This window comes from Equus caballus, unplaced genomic scaffold (assembly GCF_041296265.1).
Source record: "Equus caballus isolate H_3958 breed thoroughbred unplaced genomic scaffold, TB-T2T haplotype2-0000448, whole genome shotgun sequence".
Taxonomy (NCBI): domain Eukaryota; kingdom Metazoa; phylum Chordata; class Mammalia; order Perissodactyla; family Equidae; genus Equus; species Equus caballus.
The window spans coordinates 1,025,089-1,052,660 of NW_027221892.1; the positions used below are offsets into that span (position 1 = coordinate 1,025,089).

The 27,572-nt window shown below is 43.4% G+C and overlaps 2 protein-coding genes across 3 annotated transcripts in view; one reads left to right on the top strand and one right to left on the bottom strand.

Moving 5' to 3' along the window:
• Positions 1–27,572, bottom strand: part of LOC138922078 (cuticle collagen 34-like) — a 222,831-nt gene that overhangs the window by 89,003 nt on the left and 106,256 nt on the right. The window lies entirely within an intron of this gene.
• The window catches only part of LOC138922085 (uncharacterized), a 47,322-nt gene continuing 37,007 nt past the window's right edge, over positions 17,258–27,572 (top strand). The window contains exons 1-2 of one of the 2 annotated variants that reach the window (XM_070258914.1): positions 17,258–17,342; positions 20,163–20,350. In XM_070258914.1, the coding sequence (XP_070115015.1) occupies positions 20,304–20,350 (47 nt within the window). In that variant the 5' untranslated portion in view covers positions 17,258–17,342; positions 20,163–20,303. Of the gene's footprint in view, positions 17,343–20,162; positions 20,351–27,572 lie in introns of those variants that run through there. The other variant, XR_011435168.1, reaches the window with a different exon arrangement.

Sequence of the window (27,572 nt, forward strand, 5' to 3'; positions counted from 1 at the left end):
TGATGCCGGAAAAGGTCTCTGTTGACAGCACGATCCCTCAAAGGCCTTGTCCATTTCTGTGAATCCAATTTCCAGCACATAGAGATCTAAAGATTGAGGCAAATGTGGTCTTTCCTCCTTGCAACTCTGAATTAACATGCAATAAAGAGCAGAAAAATGGAGACCTGGAAGCAGACCTCTTATTTGAGAACAGAGATATACCAGCGCTTTTGAAATGATCTTTGGAGTCTACCGGAGTATTGCACAGAAGGAATGATCCATTCCGACTAGGTAGGTTTTACTGTGTCGCTGTGAGGGCGACAACGGAATCATCCCGCGAATCGGTAACTCTCTGTGACTTTCAAGCGCAGATAAATAATATACTTCGGAAAGGAAAATGCGAGAGCTCCGTGAAACGGAAAGCCCTCCTTGCTCTACTCAGCTGAAATCCAGTCTCTCCTCCACAAGAAATCCCTGTCTATGCTTCCTACGTCCCACAGAGGAGTTTAATAAAAGAAAAGGATTGGTATGTCTTGAAGTTGCAAGAGCTCAAGCAAGAAAACGTGGGACCCTTCAAGGAGACGTCAGTGAAGTGCCGGGCTCCATCTCAGGGGCACCAGCGTCTCCTCTCTTTCCTGGTGCTGTCAGCACATCCTTCTTGGGCGCTCACTTTCTCTGCCTGGCTGCTGAGCCTGTCCACAATCGCTCTCTCCCGCCCTCTTCCCCGTCCCCTCCTGTTTGCTCAGATCTTCCACAGTCACCAGCAATTGTTGGCCGTGGAGCTATGGGATGCCCAGACCAGTTCCCAGAATCATCTCTGCCAAATCTGAGGAAGGGCAGGGGTGTGTATGGGACTGGACGGGGCACCCCATGCGAGCGCACCCCGCAGGAATTCACCTCTGCTGCAAGGTGCAATTTTGCAAGGCTACGGCAAGTTCCAAAGGGCTTGCCACTTCTCTCCTGCCAGCAGACCTGTTGGGGCTGGTGCCACGTGCTCTCCCAGCGACCCCTCACTGCTGGGTGGGATGGCATTCTAGTAACTGGCCTTCTGAATATGTAACTGCGCATCCTCAAAGAGATGGGAATTCTTAATCCGGGCTTTGGTTTGGGTTGATTCCCACGATCACGCAGCTTCCTCTGCGAAGACTTGACCATCATCACTTCTTTTCCTCTCATCCTGTAAAAGTAATCATGAAACTGGACCCAAATGAGAAATGAAGCATGGCTTCTTAGGACAATTATCTCAGTTTCCCTATACTTCCACCCTTCCTCTCTCCCTCTGGAGCTCTTCTGACCTGTGTCCCAGGACATCGTCAAGCAGATTTGGGTCAAGGACAGAAAGCTCAAGGTCAAAACTCAGGACTGCTCCAGATCAGTTTTCCTCCCCCGTCTCGTAACACCCCCTCCTTGTTTCAGTGTGATTTTATTCTCTTTTATTGCTCTTGCCATTCTCACCTGTGCAAGTCCTGGCACTCTCTCTGAGGACACGTGATCCCCCAGCTTACTATAGATCCCAATTCCCATCCTTTCTGTGTTTTCTGACTATTCCTTTGGTTAACCCATTGGCCAGTTGTTGCTCTTAGCCTCTTTAGGGTCTAAATCAATTGTGACATTATCAACTACCCCACTCTTAGCGACTCACTCCCAGGTCCTGATATTTACATAACCCAAACGATCATGTTCACAACTAAATAAGTTAGAGTCCAGCCCCATGGCTGAGTGGTTAAAGTTGCGTGTGTTCTGCTTCAGGGGCCTGAGGTTTGCGGGTTCAGATCCCAGGTGCAGACCTACTCCACTCATCGGCCACGCTGTGGAGGCATCCCACGGACAAAGGAGAGGAAGACTGGCACAGATGTTAGCTCAGGGTAATCTTCCTCCTAAATAAAGAAATAAACCCTTCAGAAAATGTATTCATCCACCACAAATTCCTGATTTCCAATATGTCTTCAAACATTCATACAGAAGATACCTGTTCCTTCAGATCGGAAGTGATGCCAGATCACCATGTCCTCACTTTAATTTCCTCGTGGACCTGTCAGTCCTACATTCCACGGACTGTGATCTCAATAATTTCCTTGAAATAATCAAAAATTCCTTACCACTCGTCTTATTTGTGTTGTAAAACTGGAAACCCGGGAGATCCTGATTATCTGCTTTGCCATTCTACTGCTAGTCTTATGATAACTGCTGAAGAAAAAGCACACAACACGATATTTTGTCATCACCATAAAGACAAAATCATCTGCATCAACTGGGAAGCATCCATAATGCCTGGACATTTTTTTTTCTTTTTTCATCTCTCGGGTCAATAGCAAAAACACCAAGGCACTCAGTTAACAAATGGGCAAAGGAGTAGAATAGCCATTTTTCCAAAGAAGACACACAAATGGCCAACAGCCACATGAAAAGGTGCTCAGCATCACTAATCTTTAGGGAAATGCAAATCAAAACCACAAGGAGATATCACTTGACACCGGTTAGGGCGGCTATTATCAAAAAAAGTAGAGGTGACAAATGTTGGTGAGGTTGTGGAGGAAAAGGAAGCCTTGCAACTGTTGATGGGAACGTAAACTAATACTGTAATGATGGAAAATAGTCTGGAGGTTCCTCTAAAAATTAAACCTAGCGTATAATGTAGCAATCTCACGGTATTGTGTTTTGTACTTCGAATTTCTAACAGAGTATATATTCTGTTAAGTGTTCTTAAAGCAAAATAATGATAATAGTAAAGGGGGTGGGAGAAAACTTTGGTAGATGATGGATATGTTTATGGCCTCGATGGTGGTGATGGTCTCATGGGTGGACACTTATGTTCAAATTCATCAAGTTGCATACGGAAAAGTATGACATCATTACCGATTCTTCTGCACCTTAAAACACAACATGTCCTCATCCAGAAAATGAATATTGACTACGTCTGGGGACAGACGTTAGTTAGACTTATCGTGGTGGTTATTTCACGATACATGCAAATCATTATATTGTACAAATGAAACTAATATAAAGTATATGTCAATTATACCTCAATTAACAAGCGCACACATCATACAAGACTATTTGAACACTGTAAACGAGTTCAGTGAATCCCTGAAACTATGCCATCCCCAAATGTCACAGGAAGCAAGGAGGATGAAGTAAGATGGAAAGTTGTTGTGCAAAGCTGCATGCAAATTAAAATCCTTTAAGTTGCGTTCAGCTGCTGTCACTGCAAACCAAGACAAGCATGGACAGTCCTTGGTGAGTCAGCTTCCGGTCAGCTCTTCCCCAAGGCCCGGCAGTCATGCGCCCCTCCCCTAGTGGGTCACTCTGCTCTGTCCTCCAAAGTGGCCAGCAGGAAACCCTGGTAAGATTCTGGAGGACAGCCGCTTTCTATCCTAGATACTCACGTTTTAACAGACACTCGAGATGAAATGTCAAGACTTAAAAGCATAAGTGTCTATTTGTGTAGTGTAGGGTATAAGGGAAACCATAGGAGGTCTTTTCAGCATCTCTCAACTCATAATGCAAACATAGCCCTGTCTTCAGAAGGACCGTCCTTGGTCTTTGGTGCAGAGTAGGGCATGTCGCAGGTGGCACGAAGGACAGGTTGTAGCAGCACTATCCTCACTCCAACAGAACTATCTCACTGGACATGACCCCGTGGGTCTCCAAAATAAGTTACTGAACATAAAGAAAAAAACCTTTCTTGAGAGGGGCAATTTTACCGATCAAGGGAAAACTTCTGAATTTTCGCATCTTATAACAAATAAATGATATGTCCTATTCTATCCTAATGAGGTAGCATGGGTACTTCCATAATAAATACTTTTCATTTTCAGTTCAAACATGCTCAGCTGCTTTCAAAAACCAAAAAACCAAAACAGAAACCCAGGCATGTAAAATTCAGTGTTTTAACTTGATAAAGTACTAACACAGCAGTGGCTTCTAAGGGAAGAGCTTTCAAACGAAATGATCATTTTTGGTAATGACCGTAGAAGATGGTGCTATCGCTGTGAAAGGATGGAACCAATCCAGAACGAGCCAGCTTTTGATTAAGGACAACGGAATTGAATCAGATGCCAGAAATACTCACTTGGAAATCAAAGTCCCATCATCATCCCTGGAAGCATTTCTGGAACTTTCCCTTTGGACACAAATTTTTGTCTTCCAAAGGAGCAGACATAATACAGAGCAAATAGCAGACAGAGGAAGATGAGTCCCAGTTTGCCAGGCACCAAAAGGGAATTAGTGGCCCTGAGTCACATCTCTAGGAGCCCCACTGGGTGAGGGCTTTCACCAGGACCACACATGTCCACTCAGCAAGGGGAGTCCTCAGGGATGTTCACCTTACTCCCCAGCCCATCGAAACTGAAACAAGACAACCCAGAGAGAGAGAGAGAGAGAGAGAGAGCACATGTTAAATTCAATGAGTTGGGGGGCCAGCCCCACAGCCACGTGGTGGAGTTCCCGTGCCCCGCTTCAGCAGCCCAGGGTTCGGATCCTGGACAGGGACATGGCACGGCTCATCAGGCCATGCTGAGAGGGCATCCCACATGGCACAACCAGAAGGTCCTACAACTAGGATACACAACTATGAACTGGGGAGGGGAGGTTGGGGAGAAGAAGAAGGGGAAGAAGAAGAAAAAGATTGGCAACAGATGTTGGTTCAGGCGCCAATCTGGAAAAGAAACAAAAAAAATCAAATGAATTGCTCACGTAGGGCACGCAAAGCGTCTAACTGTGAGGTGAAACAATGGAAAAACAAACTTTCTGGCCTCCTGGCAGGAACCTTGTTCTTTAATGAGCACAGGCCTCGTGCTTCACTGTCTCATCCCCTGGGATGATGCTGTTTGGTGCGACAGAGGATGAACTTTCCCTGCAGAGGTCAACATGCATTTGTTTTTATAAAATCAGGATTCTGCTCTCTACTTTCATATCTCAGTTGTCAAATATCCACTGTGATTATAATCATTTTACTATTATTTGAGACAATTTCAAAGGTTACACAATATGCAATCAAAAGAATGTCCTAATTTGTTCCACAGTGGCCTGAAGGGAAAGTCACCAGACAACAGGCGGGGAGGGAAGGCTTACTTCAGCAGCAGTTTGAACAAAGGGATCTCGGAGGACCTGACGTTTTGAACTGAAACGGAGTATAGAGTAGGAATACGTGTGTGGATCCTGGGGCGGAGATGAAGGGTGACTGCTCAGTGTGCTGGCAGCAGCAGTGCTTGTTCTGTCAGGTGGTTCTGAGAGTTTGCGTTAAACATCACTCCCTGGATGTCAACTGTAGTCATCAGACGAGATCGGAGACCGAGAGGTGAAGGGGTGTCTAGTTGGCGAGGGGGAGTTAACAGCTTCCGTTGGAAATATGTTTGCTTAAGGTGCCTATAACATACACCTGGAGCATTATAGCTCAGAAATAAGATCTGGACGTGGTTTTTAGACATCGCCATCATAGAGATAACAGTGGAAGGCATTGAAGCAATAGAAGAAATGCACAAGAGTACTGAGACAACGTAGGGTCAATGGAGAGAATAGGGCTCACATTGAGTCCTGAGCTTTCGCAATAGTGCTGTGTGAGAAGGACCCTGTGAAGGACACCAGGGAGTGTGAGCTGGTTCACAGGCAGTCAGGAGCCTGAGATGTCGAGAAACGGAGGACAGGGAATCATTCCAAAAGAAAATCGTGGCCCGGTTCTGCGTTTGTTCCAAGTAATAGAAAGATGCAGAAACACTCTTTGGATTTAATTATGGGGAGATAGCTGTGATATTATCAAGATTGATTAATACACAGACCATTGTCTGAAGTGTGGGGGAGTGAGGAGCTGGTAATTCCATGAACACTGATCTTTCAGCTTCATTGTGAAGGGGAAGGAAGACGTGGGGCGAGAACTAGAGAGAAATGGGTTCAGGAGAGGCTGTTGTTTCAACAATGAAGAGATTGAATGAGTGAAAGGAATTCGATGGGGGAGGGGAGGGGAGATTGCTAGCAGAGAACATGACGTTTGGAATCAATAATAAAACTTCTCTAGAGAGGAGGAAGAAGGGAGACAATTAGGCTAAACCAAGGATCAAGATGAATTTTCAATGGAATCAGGAGAGGAGTCATTGATGGTTAAGAATGGTGGGATATTTGTAGACTTTGCGGCAGTGAGCTCAAGTATTTCTTGTAATGATCTAACTCATCAACATAGCAGGAGATGACCCCCTTGGTGGAAAGTGAGGGGAAAGGCAAGAAGTTTTTAGATTGGAAAGGCTCGGTGAAGGTCTGAACTGTTTCTGAAGCCCGGAAGGACACACCAACTATCACGGCGCCGTAGGATGTAAAGGGAAGGAAAAGGAGGACATGTCGCTTCTCTCCTGTCAGGATGTGTGTCTGCTGGCACAGCCTGAGCCAGCAGCTGGGATGGCTGCTTTGTGTCCTGAGAAAACAGGGTCCGAGGTGGAAACCTACACCGAGGACCGGGCCGGGCAGTTCTACGGGAGATGTGCAGTGACATGTGGAGAGCCCGCGCTGCTCAAATCACAGCCTAATGTGCTAATGACATCTGAATCCCCCAATACACAAACACGCACTGTGGTAATGTCTGGTAACACCAGCTAAATTGACAGGAAAAATGTCACAGCTCAGTGTCATAAGATGGACACTGAGCATCCTGGCTGCTAGAGTATTTCGGGTCTTCGTTGTTGTCAATCTGGATGTTTCAGACATGCATCTCTCTTCTCACCACTGAGACTGTGCCTGTCGCCTCCTACTCAACCTCTGAGGCCCCACTGTGATGCCGTCGTCTTCCCTGACGCTTCCTCCTTGGCTGGTTCACCGTGTGCTCTCTGTGCTCCTGACGGTTTGCCCCTCTTTAGAGCTCTTTGCACGTGGACCCAGAGTTATTTCTTTACCCTGCATCTTTCTGGCTGGTTTGTGAGCAGGGTCTGTCTCTTATTCATCTTTGCAGCTCTGTTCTTCCACACAAGAATGCCAGCAGAAGTTGAGGGACATACCCTAAAGGGAAGACTTAGTGATTGTATTATTGGCGGTACTTTGATGTTTTGTTTTGATTTTGGTGAGGGTGCTAGAGGGTGGACTGCCAATCAGTGACAGTCCCAATCGCTCAGTGCTCAGCTTATTATTTTGACTTGAATTTTACTAATGAGTTTGTGTCATTTACTCAGTATACAACATGCTTGATTGGGCTAAATGAGGAGAATTCCATAACTCAGGACCTGCAGGGAGGCTGATGCATGCACAGCAATCTGCAGTACTGTCCCCAAAGTGGGATTACACAAGTCTGGGCAAAGTCCTCGGAGGACCAGGAGAGGGGGCCCAAGGAGGATGTGGTTGAAAACCAGAACAGTGATGACATCGCTTCACATTTTGCTCCCTTGACACCCTCAGACCTCAGGGCTTTGCTGTCTATGATCATTCTCAGAGTGCTGGGAAGCCCGTTATGTATCGCACTACTGCCGTCCCCACTACTGTAGATTTTGGTAGAGTGTTTACCTTGGCTTTGATTGCGTCTCTACAGAGCCAGCCACCTGGTGGTCTGCTCATGTCGGGTCACACTTGATATTTAGCCTTTTGTGGTCAGAGACAGCGCTGTCCTGTGTATTCATTCCTCTGGGGCCTAGAACACAGCAGGTGTCCAATCACTAGGTGGAAGGCATCCATCCTCATAGAGCCTTCAACTCTGTGCTTTGTAATTATCGACTTTAACAGAAAGATTTGAAAGTACAGTGCTTCGCAGTAATTTTCTGATATTGTCAAGAAAGACTGTCCCATCAAGAATATGAAGCGTATCTTTATGAAGTGTCTTTACTTGAATGGGGATTAAGTTGGCTGCCCTGGAGACATTTTCCTGTCATTTCTGTTCGTCTACTTGCTAGTTGCATTGTATCTTTGATAAGTACTTTCTCAAGATATTGAGCAGTGTTTGCTAAATCTTGACTTCTGTTTCTTTTATAGATAGTCACTGATGATTTTCTCCCATTCCTATCGGTCCAAAACTCTTTCATAAAGAACAGATTTGAGTATCTTCTTATTCACTGTGGAGGCTTTTGTGGTCATGATGTATATCTCATAGACTAGACCTCAGGGATATTATGCTTTTGATTAAAGATGAGTATTTATTATATTATTATGGTGTATGTAGGAGGAGAAAAATTGAGAAGGAATGATGGTTTTCAGTTTCTCAGGTATGTGTATATATATATATAAACATATATATTGAAAATTTTGGGGGCCGGCCCAGTGGCGCAGTGGTTAAGTTCGCACGTTCTGCTTCTCGGCAGCCCGGGGCTTGCGGGTTTGGATCCCAGGTGCGAACATGGCACCGCTTGGCAAAAGCCATGCTGTGGTAGGCATCCCACGTATAAAGTAGAGGACGATAGGCACGGATGTTAGCTCAGAGCCAGTCTTCCTCAGCAAAAAGAGGACGATTGGCAGTAGTTAGCTCAGGGCTAATCTTCCTCAAAAAAAAAAAAAGTTTCTTAATAATGAACGTGTTACTTTTTAACTCAGGATAAGATAAAATTTAAAAAAAAGAAGCTTGTTTATGATATAAAGGTGGAGTTGAGAACTGGGATATAATGCAGGTAAGTCATACCCAATGGAATTTACTGCAGAGCCGTGTGTTTTCATCCCGCCATTGACAAGGTGGACATTCACGCGGGTCCAAGTCAGGCTGAGTTTGCCTGGTGACCAGCTCTTTCTTCTGACCATCACCTCTGGGATGTGAGTTGCTGTCAGTGGCCCTGCTGTGGGGACCAGGGCCGGTCACAAGGTCTGCTGCAAGCCCAGGAGAGTCCCCAGTGATCCTGCTCCAGGGCCAGAACATCAGCATACCGGTGACTCCGTGTGGCTTTGTTTCCTGGGTGTATCTTGTAGGTAGCCTTGTAGACTCATCGGGTCATATTCTGATCCCTGGAATCTATGACCACGTGGCTCCTCTTACTGAAGAGGAAAAAAAAAATGTACGAAGCCATTGACCTGGACCTAGAAGAATACCGGAATAGCAGCCAGGTTAAGAAATTTCTGTTTGACACCAAGGTATGATCACAAGTTGATGGATAATCTGAACAAAGAATGATGGTAACAAATATTTTCCCAAGGCTTAATTTACTGTGTCCTGTTTATCTGCACATCTTAGAACTGAAAGCAGATGTTAATTCCAAGGGGGACTTTCACTTTCAAGGCCACTTCCCTGTGGTCTAGATCAAGCAGACCTTTATCTGGGGTCCCACTGGCACCGGACTCAGGCACCTAACCGTGGAGCAATTGCTCATTTCACAGATGCGTTTTTCCAAATCAGTTTTCTGGACTCAATCCCAAGCCGGCCTGCAGCCGGTGAGCTGGGCTCCCTAACTGTTTAAAGATTGAGGATAGTCTGAGGTTATTCCAGCTCCATGACCCTAATTGTTCATTTTTCTAGACAAAACCAAGAGACTTAGGGGCTAATCTGTAGACTGCCACGTCACTGCTGCCTTGGTGTAATAAGTAGACCCAAAGCCGAAAGCGTTACTGGCAAATTTAGATTTTTTCCTTTTCCCTTCTCCTCCTCCTCCTCCTCCTTTCTAAAACGCTTGCCTGCTAGGGTGTTTGCTAGCTATGGCTGGTTCCTGGGGGAACAGCCAAGAGAGGGAGAAGCATGCAGAAGAGAGCGATAGAGTTTCTTATCATGAAGTGTAGCTCTTCCTCAGACTAGCTCTACAGCGGCCATAGCAAGATTGAAAACTGGCTCAAACATCTGCAGAGTTCTTTGAAGCCTTCTGAAAAATAAAATACATTTAGCACACAAATTATCATCGCAATGACTGGGATAGAAATTTATAAATGAACCCAAGTTTCTGAAAGGGCCCCTTTGCCATCTAGTAACTGCAAACTTCAGCGACGAGGGGCCCTCGCCAATGGGAGTGGCTTGGGCAGGCGAAGGCAGCAGAGATCTCGTGTCCTGAGGGGAAAGTCCACTTGTACTGTTTGTCCAGACATATCTAAGTGAGGCGATAATTAACTTGCCATTAACCGTGTCACAGATGTACAGAAATTGGTGATGCAAGCAATACAATTCAACTGAGTTTTAATTAAACATTCTTTCATATAATAAAATACTTTTATTTCAATTTAGGAGGAAATTCTAATGCACCTATGGAGGTACCCATCTCTTTCTATTCACGGGATTGAGGGCGCCTTTGAGGAGCCTGGAGCTAAAACAGTCATACCTGGCCGAGTTGTAGGAAAATTTTCAATCCGTCTAGTCCCTCACATGAACATGTCCGTGGTGGAAACACAGGTAACAAACGTGCATTGTTCTTCTGTCCAGCAGCGCCGTTCCTGAGAGCCACATGCCACACAGTAGTGAGCAACTCAGTTGTTAGCATTGAAGTATCACTTTTTTCCAATACAGAAGGGACTGGAACAAATGTCAAGAAACCAACAGGATTTTTGTTCAGTAAAAATCTCTTCCCTCAATTATATGCAATTACAGTCATCAGACAAATAACCATTTGGAGTTGGAGTGATGGGAAATTTTTGAAAACTAAATGGTGCATAAAAAGGCAAGATGGGTTTTACACACAGACGGAGAAGCTACTTGTCTACGGCTGGACTGAGCCGGAAAATCTTTACCCCCAGCGTTGGTTCGTCCATGATGTCTGAAATGAACCCCCTGAAAGCAGCCACCTTAATGAAAATGTTTGTGTCTGGAAGGAGGTGCGTGCCTGAAGTATCGACCTATCATCAGTGTACCTCAAGTTGCACAGAAGGTAGACTCTGAAGAAGGGAGCTCAAGGAATACCTCGGCGCCCTCTCTCCATCCACTGTCCGCTTTTATCGTCGTCTTAGCGCTAATTACATTCTCAAAGATCCTCCTTCCCCTCTGCGTCCCTCCGTCTTTTTGTTTCCATCTTCCTCCCTCCTTCCCTTTCTGGATGGACTGTTCCTCCTCCTCACAGCACACACTTTACATGAGCGCAGGACGGTCTTCGTCTTGCTCACAGCTATGTCCCAGCACCTAGAACAGTTCCTGCCACGTGACAGGTGTGCCTTAAATCTTTGTCGAAGGGATGAATATTTCAGAGTATGGAGTTTTTCTCTGGTGGATTTCCATAATGGCAACCGGAATGGAGCCCAGGGGAGAGAGAAAGATGCTGTCAATGAGCCTCCTTCACAGCTTAGCGTGAAATTGCTCCCACTTTTTGGAAATTTCCAAGTGTGTAATGTTCCCAAAATATTCCTTAAGATACTGATAAGTCCAAAAAGAGGGATATTCAAATTGAGAAGTTCTACTTGTGTTGTGTTTCATAATTACCTCAAACATTCATCATATTTGTATTACCCACAATATCATTCAAGGTTTCATAATTACCCAAATTCATAATAAGCCGACATTAACAGTGAGACACTGTGGTCGGGGAGGGGTGGGGACGGGAGGGGGGATTGGGGGGTCTCGGGAGGGGTGGGAGTGAGAGCAAGCATTCCTCACACTGGGCGCAGCTCTCCGTCCTGGAGACCCGGCTCACTCCGCGTCCTCCCTCTGGAAGAGCTGAGGGAAAATCAGAACGCTTGAATGCGTCAGCTTGGGATTCCAATCAGTTTCTTGATACAAGGCTATGAGAGCTACTCAAAATTTTCTCTTACAACTGAAAATGTTACCTTTAGGTAAAGCAGCATCTTGAATATATATTTTCCCAAAGAAATCGTTCCAACCAGATGGTTGTTTCTATGGCACTAGGACTACACCCATGGATCGCAAATATTAAAGATAATCAGTATCTTGCAGCAAAAAGAGCCATCAAAACAGGTTAGACTTATGCTATTTTGATTGCTGGTTTACACTGGGAACAAGGGGTGGTACCCGGTGGGGCTGTAGATAAAGCAGACACTTTTAAAACTTCACTGTGGACTCTCCTTTTATATGGGCTGCATTACTGACGGTAAACGGTGTGGTTCAGGGCTCTTTACACACACTGTCTCATGAATCCTCCCAACAGCCCTCCCCGGGGTGCAGATTAAGGCGAGAAGAGATTAAATAATTTGCTGGAGGGCACTCAGCTAGAAGTAGCGAAGCCAGGGTTCAAACTCACGTTCTGGAGACCTGAATTTGGGGGAAAATGATGGACTTGGAAACCTCCCAACCCTCCTTCTGCAAAACTCATGGAAATATTGGCTGATACATAAAAACTTTTAAAAGCACAGCTGAACTTGCACGAAAGTAAAGGAAGTCCTCTGGGGTTAAAAATGAAGAAGCTAAACTGTAGTGGAGCGAGCAAGCTGGCACCGGGCTGCCCTGTGGGGACTTGCTCTTCCCGGTCACAGAGCTCTGGGTTTAATGGCCTCCAGACCTCCTTGGAGCACTAACTCTCTGCGTCTATGAGTACAAGGGACACAGACGTCAAAAATTAGAGGACAAGTCCAACACCGAGAGCCATACTTCTCTACACAATCATCCCCACTGCCCTCAATTGTAGCAGTATTTTACCAGTAAAATTTGGGGGTGAAGAAAAGAGGAAGAAGAGTTAGGAAGTTAAATGGAATGCCAGCTGAAGAGAGATGTGTGATTGAAATGTCAAATTCAACAGTAAAGACATGAAATACAGGAAAATGCAGGAATGCATAAGGCACCTTTTTGTCTGTCTGTGTGCTAAACCAGTCCTGCCAACAAAGGACAGTCGTCTGCCACATAATGAGTTTTTCGTCAACAACGGACTGCATGTATGACAGTGGTCCCATAAGATTAGCACCATATCACCTAGGCGTGTGGTAGGCTATACCACCTAGGTTTGTGTGAGTACACAACAATTAAACCATCTAACAACTAAATCACCTAACGATGCATTTCTCAGAATGTATCCTGTCGTTAAGCAATGCACGAGTGTACATCATCTTTATTCACATTCACGCCTTGCTCTGTGGATCCAGAAGACACGGCATGTTCTCTTTTGTGTCTTCATTTATTTTTCATTCCCACTCCATCTCTGGCAACTTTCCCTATAGCCTAGAAGGTTTCAACTCATCTCTTTCTAGACCCCAGGATATCCATTAAAACTGTTTCCTGGGATACCTTGAAAGTTGAGTACAAACACTGCAACATTCAGGTGAAAGTTGAGTACAGCGATTTATTCATATGTTGGTTACAAAAGAAACACAAAACACCAAAGAAATGTGTTCCTAATATTTAATATTAGTGTTTCTAATACTTAATTCGTGAAGCAACCATAAAAGTAGGTAGGTACATCTTCTGTGGTACTCTGGCCAAAAACACATGACCTCTTCCAATCGTGAAAAAACGTCAGATAAACCCAAACTGAGGGACATTTTACAAAACAACTGATCAGTACTCTTCAGCAGGGTCAAGGTCATGAAAGATAAGGGAAGACTGAGAAACAGTCACAGACAAGAGGAGACTAAGGAGCAATGACAAAATGCCGTGTGGGATTCTGCATTGGATCCTGGTACAGCAGAAGGGAAAGAGTGAAATTCAAATAAAGGCTGAGTCTAGTTAATAATATTATCCAATGTTAATTTCCTATTCTTGATAATTGTACAATAGTTATGTAAGATGTTAACATTAGGGAAAGCAGAGTAAGGAATATATGAGAACTCTCTCTGTACTACTTTTGCAACTTTTCTGTAAGTCTAACGTTACTTTAAAATATTATTTAAAAATATTTTTTAAAAGTAGATAATAGTAAATAAGGCAACCACAGTTTTCTTCTTGACTCTATTGACTATTTTAGAATATAAATTGCATGATATCAGGACGCTTACTTATCCCAGCCACCAAATTTCATGGTGGGAAAAAAAAAAAAAAAGAAAGAAAGATAAAGTGAACACGACATTTGCGGAGATCACTGGGGGTAGTCTTCTCATTAATTTATTCAATGCCTTCTTTTCCTGTGTTTCAGTGTTTGGAACAGAACCAGATATGATCCGGGATGGATCAACCACACCAATTGCCAATATATTCCAGGATGTTATCCAAAAGAGTGTGATGATGCTCCCGCTGGGCACTGTGGACGATGGAGAGCACGCGCAGAAGGAGAAAATCAACAGTGAGCAGGTTCTTGAGGGGGCTGATCTCTCAGTGTGCAAACCACAGGGTGTCCACATCAGTAACCTTCCGACATGCTGCATATTTTAGATTGAATTTATGTCATCAAATCTTCCTGTTTAAATTGTAGACTACTTTTCCTCCATTATTTGAATGGAAATAACAGTTTCTCTTTATTTCTTCTTTTGTTAGGTGGAACTACATAGAAGGATCCCAATTATTTGCTGCCTTTTTCCTAGAGACGGCTAAGCTGCATTAACAACGACGGGAACCTTCCAGCTTACATCTGAGCTGCTGACATATCCCCTCTCTCACATCCCTGGACAGGAATAGAATCTAAATATCCAGAGAATTTCTGTCCAGTAAACAATATTTTCCCTCTTTAATACGTCTTTGGACATTTGGACCAGTAATAAACTATTTTAAAGGTAGAGACACTGGAAATGGCTTAATGTCTCTGTTGCACACCTCTCTAAAGTCACAGCTACCTTCAACAACTTGATTTCCCCAAGTCTGGCCCCAGTAGTCCCCGGACTGGACTCATTCTGCCCTTCCAGCACAAGGATGGTTCTTCGATTAGACTTCTCTTGCCATTTGATTGGTGGAATTGCTCTAGTTTGCTGTGTCCTGAGGTGCTCAGGACACATAATCATTCATCCACTGACTGTCAGTACTTATGTCACCGTTGCTTTCACCACACATTCCTTTTATATTGTTAATAAAAACATTGGTCTACCCCACCGACTACCATGATTTCCCTGGGGGTTCATTTTCAGATGAGTTATTGAAGCGTGATACATATTCACTTCTTGCCTCCCCTTCACTTTTTCCTTTCTTGAAAAGTTTTGAAACAGAAATGTCCAATATTCACACTCTTATGCCATTTGGGATTCCTTGTGAGAAGATGCGTCTATCTTTATTCTAAGCCTCTTTACCTTTGCTGTGAGTGACGCCAGCCCACCGCCCCTCCTGCATCCTGTTCTGTCTCACTACCCCATCGGGAGAGGCCACTCTCCCTCTGACACCTGCGCACATGGAAATTCACCACAGCAGAATCAGCCCTGATGGAATTCTCTCACCCCGTTGGGATTTTACTCAGTGACTACATCTAAATTGTTCAAAGCTTTAAATAGCATCAATTTTAGACAGAGAACTGATCAACCTGACATCAGTAACACATCCCAAATTTAAAGCTGTCAGCTCAGGTTGCATTCATCAGTCATTTCAGTCGACCATCTTGTTTGGCTTGATTGGATTTGATGGTGTAAACAAATAAACAAAAGCACGTAAGTTTTCTACAGCTAAGTATAAGTAAACAAATCACTTCAGTCTTTATGAATTCACTATTTAAATAGCATTAATGGAGAAGAAGTTAAGGGTTTATTAAAAATGTTTCTCTTATGATTCCAAATAAAAACAAAGTGCCACACATTCCATCTCTTTGTGGGTGCTTGAAATGTCAGTTTTAAAGCTTGCTGCGTCATCTCTAAAACGGCTGGATCATGGGGCCAGCTTACCCTGCCTCTTGTCACAGAAACGGGACCCACCTGTGGCATCAGCCTCGCTGAGGCATCCATAAGGAGCCACTTCTTCTCTGGTGCTGGACAACATCAAGTCCTCTTGGTTAAATATTCGCAGGTGTTTGGTACTCGTCACTATTTAAGCACAGTCCATGCTCGCCAGATTTGGTTGAATCTTGTGAGGTTTTCGGATTCCGTGGACCTACCTGATGTATTTGGCAGAGGTCCCAAGGACTAACTGTACACGAGGTTTCTGACGCCAATTTATATTTTAACAAGGGTGTTCATAGTAGTCAATTAACAAAAGTTGGTTGTAAAATATAACCATTTCTGAGCAAGGGAACATCAGTTTTACCAAGTCACTAAATAAGAAGATGTATTTGCTGATCTGCATTCCTGCTGAATCTCTGAGACCTGCAGTGTCTTGGTCAATTATTCAGCTGCCACCAGGTGAGGAGAGGAGGAGGACGAATGAGGTCATTGAATCTAGGAGATTCCAACCCTGGGATGCCTGAGTCCAGAGCCGTGGTTTTCTGCCTCCCCGGGTCATGATGGGTCTCCCCAGCTCTCATTGATGGGTCCACGTTTTCTACCCAAACCCAAGCCATGTGGCTACCTGGGTCTTGCTGTGGTTTGGGAGCCAGATAGGAAGTATTTTCCAGATAGATTACATTCAGAGGGATGACAGAAATCCGCCCAGTGATTAGCCAGAAGACCAATTAACTAGTAATAAGAAGACAAAGAGGTTGGGGATAGAGAAATTTAAGTATTTGCTTTAAAAAATTTTACCAAAGAAGCATATGCACATGGATAAAGATGACCACCCAGTATACTTATTGGGAGTATATAGTGACATGATCAGGAGGGGACGTCATCGTATTGAAGGAGGGCAACATGTCAGGTTTGGGACTGTCCAGGTTTGGACTGTCAGTTAGATTTGGTAGATGCTCTTATGGAAGATAACGAGGACTGGGAATGTTCTTGGTTTTACGTTGTATTCATAAAAATAAACCTTGCGTGAGTGTGTGCTGGACAGTGCAAGAGCCCTGTGGTGACACACGTTCTCTGCACTTGCAGCTGGAGGAAGGCAGTCGGCCACAGACACACAAAGAACCTGGTCTGGGCTTCTTCTCGCTCCACATGTTCATTCCAGCGCATCCCTCCCTCAGCCTCTGTGTTAGCCAGACACCAGCCCAGCCCAGCGCAGCCCAGCCCCCTCTTCTGAGAACTGGACCCCGATCCTCCTGCATTTTTCATTAGAACCCGTTAGAATCCGAATTCGGCTCGTGGCTTCCTAGGGTCTGCGACTCTGAGGACCCCTGCTAGGAGCATCCAGAGGCTGTTCTCCTAACCCGGAGGTGCGCACGCGCCTGGCACAGCAGGAAAACCTCGCTCCGTTAGAGGAGGCCTCAGAGGCGCCGGGCATCGCTTGGGCCGGTGGAGGCGGAGGCCGGCCGCCCGGCCCGCAGGCCTCCGGCTCCCGCCCGGCCCGGGCGCGTCCGTTTCTCCCGCACCGCCCTCGGGGTTCTTTACCGCGGGCGGGCGAGCGAAGGGGTGGAGTGAGGAGGGATGGAGAGGGAGGAGGCGGGATCGCCCGGGGGTTACCCGCTCGGGGAGCCGCTGGAAGTGCCAGGTGGCCTTCCCGGTCAGACGCCGCCAGGCTCTCAGCCTGACGCGCGTCTCCCCTTCCTTAGATTGACTCCTTCGGCTTTCCGTTTTCCTCTTGGGGAGGGGTGGGACTTCCGGTTTCATCACCGGAAGACGACGAGCCGGAGGAGTCCGTCAGAGGGGCCAGCAGGAGCGATTGCGTCGGCAAACGGGTAAGTTATTCTCTGACCGGGCCGGGGGGGGGGGAGGTTTGGAGGCGGGGACCGTCCAGCGTCTGCGCGGGGCCTGGGGGCGGTGGCTTGAGGGCTCGGGCCGGGCAGCTGGGCGCCGGGAGTCCCGCCAGGGCCCTTCGCTCTTCCTCCTCCCTCCTCCCCCCGCCTCAGCCCCTCCCCCGCTCGCCGGTCCCTCCCGACGCCGCCCAGACTCGCCCGACACCCGCCCGCCGCCCGCGCGGCGTCGCAGCCGCCCTGCCCCCGCCGTCACCTGCTCGCTCCGCGAGCCGGGCTCCCGGGGACCCGGCGGGCCTCCGTTTCCCCGCGGGCCCGGGCTCTCGGCGCGGAAGCGGCGCCCCGGGCGCCCCACGCAGCCCTGCACGCAGTCGGGGCGCTTCCGACCGCCTGGCTTCTCCGACTGGAACGCGGGCGCCCAGGCGGGGAGCTGCCCGGTGGGGGGGGGTTTCTAGTCCGGGCGGTGATGTCCGTGGCTGCCCGCCCACTCCCTGTTTTCCCCAGCGCACCGATGCGCTGCTGCCACCCTCGCCTCCTTCGGTTGAGGATGCTGGTGCCCGAGAGCACCACGCCTGGAAGTGGACGGTCCTGGCCACTCAGGGTCCAGCTGCTCTCAGCAACTAGCGGGAGACCCCAGGCTGCCGCACGTCGCTGCTGGCAGCAGCGGGATCGTCCCTGGAGATACCCACCTCTTCCTAGTGGGCGAGCACGGCCTGAGTGTGCGTGCCCGCTTTCTGGAGCTTAGTCGGGGGGAGGTGGGTGCCAGGAGCTGCTGACCCCTGCGGTTGCGTTGAGTTTTGAATAGCCTGTTTATTGGGTTGGGGGGTTCTGGACTAGGACATCTTGGCAGGGTTGGCATCTGTGGACACATATGTAGGATTATTTTCTAGGTAATCATAGCCCGAATGGTGATTGTGTCGGGACTTTACAGTCCGTGCCGGTGGAACTAGTTACAGTATGCACCTGGTTTGCGGTGAAGCGTTAGTCCAGATGCAACACTGCCTGGGGAAGGTCACTAACACGTATTGATTAGAACATCGTTAGGAGAGATTTTGATGCCTTTTGCTTTAATTAGCAAAAGGGAATGAACAGATATAATTGGGTTTTGAAATAAGCCTGTCACTATCAACAAGCATCCTGTTTCCTCCAACTTTGTTAAATGTACTTCTAGAGGCAGAATTCTGTGGAGGGAATGACGTTTTTCTGTTATTGTCCACATTAAAATGTTGCCATATTAACATTAATGCAAATTTTTGAACACTTCAAATAGTTATATTTTAACAGAATTTTGACCTGAAAAAGTCTATAACTTCCGTTCAAAGAGGTGATAATTATTTTGTTTGTTCATGTGAATATACCAAAGATGGAACTTTCACTGCAATTTTGTACTTGTATATTTGTGATAGATTTTTAACCCAGTTTTCAATTAGGAAAGATAAATTTTAACTTTTAAAAGTTTACCAAAATGTATAAACTTTCATGATTTTTGGATATTATGTCTATTTTATTTAATTACTTTGGCTAGTTCTACAGAGTTTACACACATTAATAGAAAAATGAAATTGAAGAAATGGTATAAACTTTTCCACTGTGGTATGAGATTTCTAATTTTCATTTTTTCTAGTGTAGGAGTATTGATTTTTGTTTTAATATTTTCAATTTAAAATTCTAATTAATTCAGATTTCTCTTACTGAGTAGAAATGTGTAATTATACATTTTCTTCATTTTTTTTTCTAATGATCATATCTAAAATAATTGAATAGTGTAGTTTGGGGAAATGTTATAATGTTTTTACTGAATTTAGGTTTTCCCCCTCTATCCTTAATAGGTACTATTCTTTTTCCCACAGCTATTCAGACAGTGTGAATACTGTCCTCATGGGCCGAGGCAGCTGTACACTTAATAACTTTGGGATTGTCAACATCACCTCTCTTCTCTGAGTGTTATTGAAAAATTTGAGTAATATTTCTGTAACTATACCTCACAGTGATGCTAGCGTCAAATGAGATAATAAGAATGCTTTTTAAGTGGTAAAGAGCTATAAGTTTTACTACTGTATTTTTAGTATCTAATATGTTTACTAATGTTCACTAGCTTACAAGTTGACAATCAAAATGAGTTAGTCATTGTCTTTGAGTTTTGCCCTCTGCATTTTAAATCAATGTAGTGAACCTGAGTGGAGAAGGGAAAAACAGTCTCTGAAAATAAAAGTCAGAGCAGTCAAACTTAGTTGTATAAGAAGGAATAGTTCCAAGTTCAATGAATGTGATAAATCCTTCATTTTACTGGGTAATTGGGCAGAGTCTTTTAAAGTAGCACTCTTGTTATTTTATCTGATGTCCTGTCAGAATTAGACAAGTGGATATGAGTTGTTTCTGTCCATTCCTCATGGACCCATTTCATGGAGAGGGGGCACAAAACTTCAAAATTAAATTTGGATTTTAATTAGTATCCAATTGTAATCTTGCTTATTTTGGTTGGCAGAATAATGCAACTCCTCCTTAGCCCTATCCCTCCCAATACAAAAGATTCCACGTCCTAGTTGCTAGAATCTGTGACTATGTTATGTTACATAGTCTATGGAATATGTAGTAACGTGTAAAATGTAATAATATGTAGTGTTATAATTTAAAGCAAAGTTATTCGTTAAGGTCTATTTCAAAGTGAAATATTTTTTTTGGTAAGGTTGATTGGCCCTGAGCTAATGTCTGTTGCCAATCTTCCTCTTTTTGCTTGTACACTTAATAACTTTGGGATTGTCAACTGACCTAACGTCTGAGCCCATCTTCCTCTATTTTATGTAGGATACTGCGAAAGTGTGGCTTGACAAGTGGTGCTAGATCCGTGCCCAGGATTGGAACCTGCGAACCCCTGGCTGCTGGAGCAGAGTGTATGAACTAACCATTACACCACTGGGACGGCTCCAAAAGTGAACCATTTTATTAATGTTCATTCATTCTGTTTTTTATTGTGAACTTCAGAAGAACGCTAGGTGAGTGGTTTGGCCCTGGCATGCATCATGTATGTGTCCTGGGTTAGTGTTCTGAGGCCTGTATTGGACATCTTTAAAATGTGGTTGTTAGGGAGGCAATGTAGTTAGTGTTAGAATTCTTGGGGGTTCATATTCCAGCCTCTATGTATTAGTTGTAGGAAAATGGCCTTAGTTTCTTCCTCTCCAAGTGGAGAAATGATGTGTCTTTGAGTAGTTGATGAGATAATGTGTGTGAGCGTGGCTTAGAAACTATAAAATGCTGTCTCTGCACAGATTATTAAGACTACTCTACAGTCTTTAAATCCAGCCTTAATACATGCAACGTGAGAGTTCTGCACAACAAGAGGTCGGAAACATGGATTCTGTACCATGGGTTCTGTGGAGCAGGCAGAACCTTACCTTGCTGCCATATTGGTTTTGCCTTCTCTTACTTGAAAAACCAGACAGGCGCTTCCTTCCTTCTTTTTAGTCCCATTTGTAAGATTGATTCAGAATGGGAGTATAGGAATTAGTTTGCATTTTTCCAGAACTAATTTGTTACCTTTTTCATTTCTTGTCAAACATTTTAAGTTTAAAGAAAATGATTATTTTCCGTTTATTTAAATTCCCAAAATGCTTTATGTTCCAACAAATTCACTTCATTTAAAATTAATGAAGTTTTTGAAAAGTCTTTGTGCTAGGCACAAAAAGTAAACCATCCCACTTCTTGTCCTTGTAATCTTCAGTAACCCCAGCAGTCAGTCCCAAGATACTGGCTGCAACAGAACATTTGTCAGTGCCAGAGGTGCACGGCGGAGTAATTAGGTTGGCCTGGAGAAGTCACAGAAAATATCACAGCAACGTGGAAGACCCATGGGAGTTCTCTGTGCGGATGTAGGAGGAGAGGGCTTTTTAGGCAAAGAGGGCAGCTTGTTGGAAGGCACACCTGGTTGAGAACCAGTCAGCAGCCTAATGTGGGTCTTAGCAGGGCCTAAAAGAGGGAGAAGCGCCGAAAGAGGACAAGGTTTAGTTTGTCAAGGGCTTTGAATTGAAGGCTGTGTGCTTTACTTGGTACTTTTTCCTATGGTCAAGTTGAAACCGTCAAAGCTGTCAGATCTCCCACCCTCTGGTGTTGTCCCTTTTCCTTAATAGGTACCATTCCCTTTCGCACAGCTATTCAGACACTGAATACTGTCCTCAGGGGCTGTGTGAGAAGCTCGCTTCAGTAACTGAGGCTTTTCTGTGGAGGCCCCATTAGAGGAGGCTCTCTCCCTGGAGCCACTGAGGCACGCGAGAGGCTGGAGTTGATGACGTTCCACATAAGGCAGTAGAAGTAGAGTACAGAGGATAGAGTGGAGAGACATTTTTGATGTGGAAAGGACAGGATTAAGGGCCAGTGAAGGAGGAGGTGAGAGAGGGAGGAACTAAGAATAGTTTAGAGCACTGATCTTTGTGTAGAGAGCTGGCAGACTAGCTCCATGGAAGCAGGTTTGGGAGAGGAGAGCAAGATGAATTTGTTTTTGGTTGTATTGAGTGTTTGATATCTGTAGGTCATCCAGGAAGAGATGCTGAGATTAGAAGTAAGGTAGAGACTGGAAATAAAGGCAATGAGTCCCTGGACCATTTGAGGTGGCTGGAGAGCACGCAGAATGAATGAAGTAGACCAGGGAGGAAGATCGAGGCTGGGCAGGGGAAAGAAAAATACAAATAGCTGGGATTTGAGCATGTTCCTTCTTAGTATATGCCCGATGACGTCTGCAGAGTTTATCATTCCCTTTTAAATAGCAGGGGTCAGAACAAAGAGGACCCGAAAGGCCAGGTATTTGCTTTATTGGTGATTGTGTTTCAGCTCTGTGTGCTTTATGTTTCTCCTGTTGTACGATCAGTGTCTGAGTTGGTGATCTCTAAGCAGACGTGGAACCGTGAAATAGCATATCTCAAATTGCAGTCCAAGTTAGGAAAAAAACACACGAGGGATTTGAAATAAAAGATTTCCAAGATTCTCAAAATTCTAGGACTTTTTATTAAGTCTTGAATATACATTGAGTTGACACCTTCACAAACACAAACCCCTTTAGATTAGGAAATGACGTGGGAACGACGTTACACATTAAAAAAATCGGTCATTATATATTTATTAAAATCCTGAGGAAAACTTCAGATTTATCTAGAGCATTTTAGTATCTTACGTTCCTTTTGTATAATGCAGTGAAAATATCCATTTTGTTAGTATTATGTAATTAAAACATAACTTCTATTAAATTTTAAGTCTCTAAGTGATAGAGTTTTTAAAAAAAAATATATTACATAGTTATTTTTTAAATATCCTCCTCCAGTGAGCAGATTTGACCTAGGCATTTGGAAAACTTGGCTCAGGTTGTTTTGTCCTGATAATTAACATTAATCTTTAAATAACTCTTTTGGCTTCAACATGGGGGAAGTTTATTAAAAGGGAAATGTCATTTGCTCTCTTTTAATGAATAAAACAAAACATAATAGCTGCCAAATTTTGTAGTATGTGCACAAAGATACTATATTATAGGGAATAGCCTGTGTTTTAGCAATGTATGATGTCCTACTGTTTTATTACTATTGAGTATGTGACAGTGACCGTCATTGCAAATATTTTAAATTTAAAACAATTTACGCCCTGCGGATAGATTATTGTGCAATAGCCATTTCTTTCTAAATGACGGTTAATGGATTTATCCTTTGAATACTATGTTTAGCATAATATAGCAGAACTAAAAGTAATGATCAAAAGACCAAGGTTAGCATGTGACGTTTCCTAAAGGCTTGAAATAACTTGGCATTATGTATTAATAACATTCAGAAAACATAGTCATGCCTTAACATATTAATCTGCTTATATATTTCAGCTGAGGTGGTGATTTTTACTTTTGGCCGTCTTATAGAAAAGCTTTTTGAAAAGTTAACTTTCTCACATCAGCTGAAGTCTTTAAAAAATCTGATTAGTATTTTATAGAGAATACTTTCTTGCCTCTTTTGAATAATATAGGCTAATCATAGGCAGTAGCTTCATATATTGTTGGAAGAAGTGTAATTACAAAAATTAACTTGTCATACACCACAGCTCAGCAAAGTAACTTTCTTATAAGTCCATGGTCACAGTATGTTTTTGCAATTCAGCATCTGGCTCTGTGGGATATCGATGGCTTCTATGAAGAAAAGTACCAGGGTGAGCAATTAAATGCAAAATGACAGCATAAAATATGATCATTATGGTTATACAAAAGACGCATTTATGAATTTTGCAGATAACTGTCATTTTTCTGCTCATATTTTTCTGTTGCTTTGTTAGCTTAATAATTTTAGTACAATTTATTTTTTTCTTCTAAAAAATGAACACTGCCATTTTTATTATCCTGGCACTTGTTTATATGTCTTTTTTGTTTGTCAGTTTTGAAGATTAATGATAGTTGTTTCACTGTCTTTTGACACAATACTTTCAACTTGATTTCAAAATTGAAGAATTTAAAAAAATTGCATAGCAGTTGTATTATAAGAGTACCACTTCTTATGATGAGTAGTATTTTATCACGTGTGGTTTGGATAATAATCACCACCCGAAAGTAAGTTTTGCCAGTAGTTTCCTCGTAACATCACGTAGTGTTTTGAAGTATTTTTTATGGTATCAACTCTCTGATTTGGTCCAGGGTAAAACAGTGTTGACATGAGGAATCATATAGCAAAGTTGTTGTCTTTCTTTTGTCTCTTACTTGCAAAATGTATTCTACATGCAATGAAACTGCTGGACGTTGCAGAGAGGGAGTCACTCTGGAGGACTAAGTGTCCGTGTGACCTTTGGAGCATGCCATTGTGTGAAGCTCCGTAATGTTAACCTCCATTTTGTTAAGTTCCATTATGTTAACCCCTCTTGGCTCCTCTGCAGCCCTGCCTGTCTTTCCAGCCTTACCTTTCACTGCTGCCATTTTTGAAAACCTATGTGTTACCCAGTTGCTCTCGTTTTCTTTTACTTGTGCTTATAGTATCCCTGTCTCCCGAAATACAGTAGTCCCCCCTTATGTGGGGGGGATACGTTCTAAGACTCCCAGTGGGTGCTTGAAACTGCATAGTACTGAAGCCTGCATATACGTTTTTTCCGACATGTACACTGCTGTGATAAACTTAGAAATTGGGCAAAGTAAGAGAGTAACAGCAATAACTTCTGTTTGGCATATCCAGATTTCCAGCACGACTGCTCTTACACGTTGGGGAAATTATTAAATAAAATACGGGTGACTTGAACACCAGCACTGTGATACCTTGACAGGCGCTCTGATAACCAAGAGGGCTACTGAGTGACTGACAGGCGGGTATCGTGGATCCGGTGGAGAAAGGGATGATTCACGGCCCCGGTGAGAGGGAGCTAGATGGCACAAGATTTCATCACGCTACCTAGAATGGCGAGAAATTTAAAATTTGTGTATTGTTTATTTCTGGAATTTTCCATCGAATATTTTTAGACCTCTGCTGACTATAAGTAAGTGAAATTGCAGAAAGTGAAACCACAGGTAAGGGGGGGACCATTGTACTTTTTTTAGCCATTTGGTTAAATTCATCCTGAGCTTGAATGTGTGGTTGGAACTCTGTCCATTCTGTGAAGACTTTCTAATCTTAGCAGTCAACAGGAACTTCTTACTTTATGCTCTTGTGGCATATTTTGGGTGTCTGTTGTTATTATCAAAATATGCTTTGCAGATAGAGCATAGCTTAAGTTTTTTTTAATAAGTTTAAAAAAATCATATTTACTGAAATCCTACTATATGCTGAGTACTGTGCTGGGTTCTGGGATGCTAGTGAAAGAGTTTATTTCTTCTGCTCAAGAAGGTCACATGCCAGTTGTAACGCAGAGTAGTAAGAACTGTGGTGGGGGCAGATGGGAATGTGCAGGCAGAGGGCTAATCCAGTGTCAGGGTTGGCAGTCTGGTTCTTGGAGGAGGCAGCAAGCCTGAGGCCTGAGGACAGCAGAGCACAGCCATGGAGCACGCGCAGGCCTTGCCCACCAGCCATAACTGCTTAGATGGCTTGGTGGATGGACCCGAATCATTGGGGACTTATGTCTCATGATGTTCTTGTTTTTTGTTTTTTTTTTTTTAAATTTAATCATTTTCGTGAGAACCTTTGAAAAAATTAATTTCCTAGTTTTCAACTTTTGGAACCTCTCCATAACCTGATTTAATATTGTCTCAGTGACTTAGGATTATTATTTTGTGCGTTGTCATGTTGGGCTCTAAGAAATCATGTCCTCTGGGCATTTTGACCCAGAGAAGGGTGTTTTTAAATATCTGAATGTTCCCTGATTACTTTTAATTTTTTCTGTCTGCTTTTTCTAGTTTTTCTTCCCTTTTCCCGTTTCACTGCTATCAGTGATCTTGTCTAGAGTAGCACAATTGCTCTCCATTATTTGCCATCGATAAGAAGCCAATGAATCAGGTTTATCAGTAAGTATCAGGAAGGGGTGATGGATCTGAGGAAGGAACTTAGAGACTCACCTTCAATCCCAGTACCTAAATTCAAACATCGTCTCTTCAAATATGTTTTGCCGCTCCAAGCCCTTTTGGGCAGGTTTCTTACTTTTAGCTAAGGCTTGGTGGGTGATGTTGCTGCCTTGGTGAGTTTTTGATAGCTGAGGTGTTCGTGTTTCCCTGCATCACGATTCAGGTCATTTTGTTTTCGTTGCTCTCCTGATGTGGTCTAACTGTTTTGTCTGATTTCAGGAATGCTTTTAAATGGTTTATGTTTTAAGAATTAATAGACAAGGCTTATATTATCCATTTGTTCTTATATAACTTACTTCAATTATAGTATCAAAGCAGGCATTTTTTATTGTGATCAATTTTGAAGAAATTAGGTATATCAGTTTTATTTATTCATTATTAATTTCGTTAATAATCAAGTTCATGAATGATGAGTTTAGGAATCAGTGACACCCTCTGAATTAATTGCTTTGTTTATTTGGCAGTAAAGCAAAACTAGGACAGTATTATACATTTGCGATATGTTTCTATATTTAGATAGAGAGAGGTACTATCTGTTGTTATTAATGTTACTGTTATCTTTACCTTTTAAAAACAAATATATATACTAACAAACATGTCTGTGTGTGACTGAGAGAGAGAGTGTGTAAGTGTGTGTTTTTGTGTGTGTCCATACATATCTTTTAGCATTTCCAAATTGGCCCAGGTGATTCTAATCTAACCTTTCTGGTCAGAATTTTAAGTATGTAAAAATTCTGTATGAAAATGGTAATAAAAACGCAGTCATTCAGTTTCATAGTGCAATTACTTATTGTGACAATTCTTGTTCAGGAGGAGTCTGTTTCCACCAGCATTGTTTTGGACAGGGAGATGGCAAGTGTAGACTATACTCTTGAGTCTGTTAGGGAGTGACGCTTTTTCTACTGTAGTGCTGTAATAGCTTTACATTTTGTGATTCTGTGGGCTACGCAGACGTGATGTGTTCAAGATGAATCAGACGATAAAATTGACTTGTTTTCCATCTGATAGCTGGTACTGCTTTCAGCAGTAAAACTGAATTATTTCTACAGATCGAAAAACAATCTATGAGATATGAGGTCATTTTCCTTATATAGCCATAGTTAAATGATTTGTTTCTATGACTGGTTTTTATAGTATAACCTGTTAAGGTTTTATCCCCTTATGCTCAAGACAGATTTAAGACTTAAAACAGACAAATTAGAAGAAACAAAACTAGAGATTTTTTAAAAAGTGTAACTTGTTTACAGAGTTTCCTCACCATTTAAATTTTATTCTTTCCTTTTCAACAGGTGTATAATGCTTATTTGCTTTAAAACCCTTGTTCATTCACTCACTTATTCTTTTGTTTATTTTTTTGCTCAAAAACTTTATTGCAGAATAGTTTACATACAATAAACAGCATCTATATAAAGTGCACAATTTGATGGGTTTTGACAGTTCTATACACCTCTGAAGCCATCTACAGAATCAAGATAAAAGAACATTTCTCTTACCCCCTTAAGTATCCCCATGCCTCTTTGCAGCCCACCACCTCTTCCTGCCTGCCACAGGGAACCCGTGACCTGTTTTTTGTCACTGTAAATTAATTTGCTATATCTTGTCGTATGTGCTGTTGTCTGAGTCTTTGTGTGAACACGTGTTTTCATTTCTCTTGGGTAATTACCTAGGAGGGAAATGACTGGGGTAATGTGATGACTCTGTGTTTAACTTTTTAAGAAACT